This window comes from Gadus chalcogrammus, chromosome 4 (genome assembly GCF_026213295.1).
Source record: "Gadus chalcogrammus isolate NIFS_2021 chromosome 4, NIFS_Gcha_1.0, whole genome shotgun sequence".
In the NCBI taxonomy this organism is placed as follows: domain Eukaryota; kingdom Metazoa; phylum Chordata; class Actinopteri; order Gadiformes; family Gadidae; genus Gadus; species Gadus chalcogrammus.
The window spans coordinates 30,824,645-30,827,083 of NC_079415.1; the positions used below are offsets into that span (position 1 = coordinate 30,824,645).

Below are 2,439 nucleotides of genomic sequence, written 5' to 3' on the forward strand. Positions count from 1 at the left end.
ACCAAAGGGTATTTTAATTATTTATGACGGGTAACGTTATGTTTATTTTATTTTAGTTGCTTAATGAAAGGCTCCTTGTCAGATGACAACAAACAGTATAATATAAATACAGTTCTCTCAGAACTATAGCAGAGATTAGGCCTACTAGCTTGTCGCTAGTTTAGCCACTTTTTAGAGTTTAACTCTGTTTTAAACTCAAGAAGTCACGTGACGTCTTAAGCTCCATTGCAGTGTCATATGTAATTGTGGTTTAACCTGCAGCGGCGTTTTACCTTGATCTCAATTGCTGTGTCTTCAGAGAAATTCATATCAGACACTAGAGGGCGTATTTTGTGCGTGTTAGTCTAATCTCGGAACTAACGTGGTGTAAGAGGGGACTAAACCAGAAAACACACACACAGAATTAGTTTTATGAATTATTATTAATAGGTATGATACATTTACTCATATTGCACCAGATAGGCCTTCAGTATAATACAGGCTATAATATAGGAGTTGCTTAAAGTGCCCAGCTAAAACTCTACAAAGAACAGATTATTTGTGTGTAAAAAAAAAAAAAAGAACGCACAGAGGATACCATTCAATGAAACATAAAGACGTCAATGCTGAACTAAAAGGGTTAGCAATGACAAGTAATTGATTGACGTAGGTGAGGGCAGATTCCAGACTCAGATTTCCACAAAAAGTAGCCTAGGCTATTTCATAATATGTTTCAACATTATTAGCTTTTTTATTTATTATAGTTTTATTATATTAAAGTTCACTTTATATTCCCATTATGTTTTTGTTGGTAATTATAGAACAAAATGCATCCACCATTAAGTTAAGACTGCATCTGCTGGGGTATACTAGAAATCAGAGTACTTCCGGTTTCCAAGCAGTTTAAACCGAGTCAGCTGGGAATCAACTGATCCTGTACGAGTCGTTACACAGCAATCACGTTCAACCTCGTACGCAGCTGCGTGTTAAACTCCAAAACCTCAGTTTTAAGGAGTATGGTTTTAAAGCGCAGCAATGCTAACTGACAGAGCAATTGGCCCTGTAAGTTGTTTTGGTTGTTTGATTATTTTGCTATCAAACAAAGGTCCTAGTCTGTTTGATTGACAGGTGAGAGGATCAGGGGGGCAGAGTTTGTACCTTCTTCATGTAAACATGGAGAGAGGAATGGATAAAGAGGCTCAGTAAAGGTGAAGCCGGTAGCAGAGTAGATATGAACCCTGGCTTCCACATCATAGAAGGAGACCAGACCCTCATCATAATCAACAAACACCCCCACCTTCTGGATCTCAGCTCTCAGAGGGAGACAGACATCAGGGTTATCACTAAATAACAACCCATCCTCATCGTAGTAAAGAGTCCAGTAACCATTCTCAGGGGTTATTACGGTCTCACCGTTTCGGACGATGGACTCTCTGGCCACTCCTATATACCATGCAGTCTTGTCTTTAACCTGGACCTCAAAGTAAAATCTCCCCGAGGAGAAGCTCTGCCTCGTGAGGACATTAATATACTTTGTAAATCTCTTAGGGTTGTCTGGGAGTTTCTTCCTTACACCTCCATGATGTACTTGTTTCCCATCCTCAGACAGGATGAGACTGGAACTAGCTGTATCAGGATCCAGAGTGACATCTACTTCATACTGCTGAACCCTCTTCAGTTCAGCATCACCCAGCTTCTTCATCTCCATGTTCAGTGTCTCCTCCAGCTGATCCAGGGATCTCCTCAAGGTCCCTACGTATGACGGAGGACGGACCTCCACCGTCGTCCAGTCCCTGGTGGGTGGAGGATTCTTCAGGGATTTGAAGGCCTGGAGGAAGTGGAGGTGGTCTTTAGTGTGTGAGAGCTGCTTCACCTCTGAGCTTCTATTGGTCAGATCTTCTATTTCCTGCTCCAGCTCTTTGATGAGGTCTTCAGCTTGTTTCTCTGTGGATTTCAGTCTCTCTTTAACCATTTGGTTGAGATCATCCTGGTACTTTTCAATGCAGCATATCAGAGCAGTGAGGACCTGCACACCATCAGCCATCTCTCTGTCTGCATCTGCTTTGCTGCGTTTGACTGTGTCTTTAATCTCCAGAATATGATTCTTTCTCTCCTGAATCATCTGCTGAACTTCAGCCTCTATTTTCCCCAGGTGTGCCATCTTCACTTCATATTCCTCCTTTAGAGGTACAACAGGATGGGACTTGTGGTCTGCTTAACTCACCTTCTTGTTGTTTCTGTCCGTCCGACAATTTAATGAGTGTTATTTTTCTCCTGGAAGAGAGAACAGCTTCCACGTCGGGGTCGCTTTAGGTTTCGTTTCCTCAACATGAAGTACTCTCACTTTCTCCCCTAACACCAGGCTCCGCCAGTCCGCCCCCACGGTACTGAGCGAGTGCACTACATTCATTCACCGTGTCGGCCTCTTCAAATGCGTTGATGTGTGTTCTCTTCTTTCTG

The 2,439-nt window shown here is 42.5% G+C and overlaps 1 protein-coding gene across 1 annotated transcript; it reads right to left on the bottom strand.

Moving 5' to 3' along the window:
- Nucleotides 1–218: 218 nt before the first annotated feature.
- LOC130380467 (zinc finger protein RFP-like) lies at nucleotides 219–2,236 on the bottom strand. Its single transcript, XM_056587691.1, has one exon. It carries the CDS (start codon nucleotides 2,138–2,140, stop codon nucleotides 1,088–1,090), a length of 1,053 nt encoding a protein of 350 aa, XP_056443666.1. The 5' UTR covers nucleotides 2,141–2,236; the 3' UTR covers nucleotides 219–1,087.
- Nucleotides 2,237–2,439: the final 203 nt, after the last annotated feature.

What these genes read in the sequence shown, in the direction of transcription:
- LOC130380467 (XM_056587691.1), bottom strand. Translation starts at nt 2,140, where the DNA reads ATGGCACACCTGGGGAAAATAGAGGCTGAAGTTCAGCAGATGATTCAG.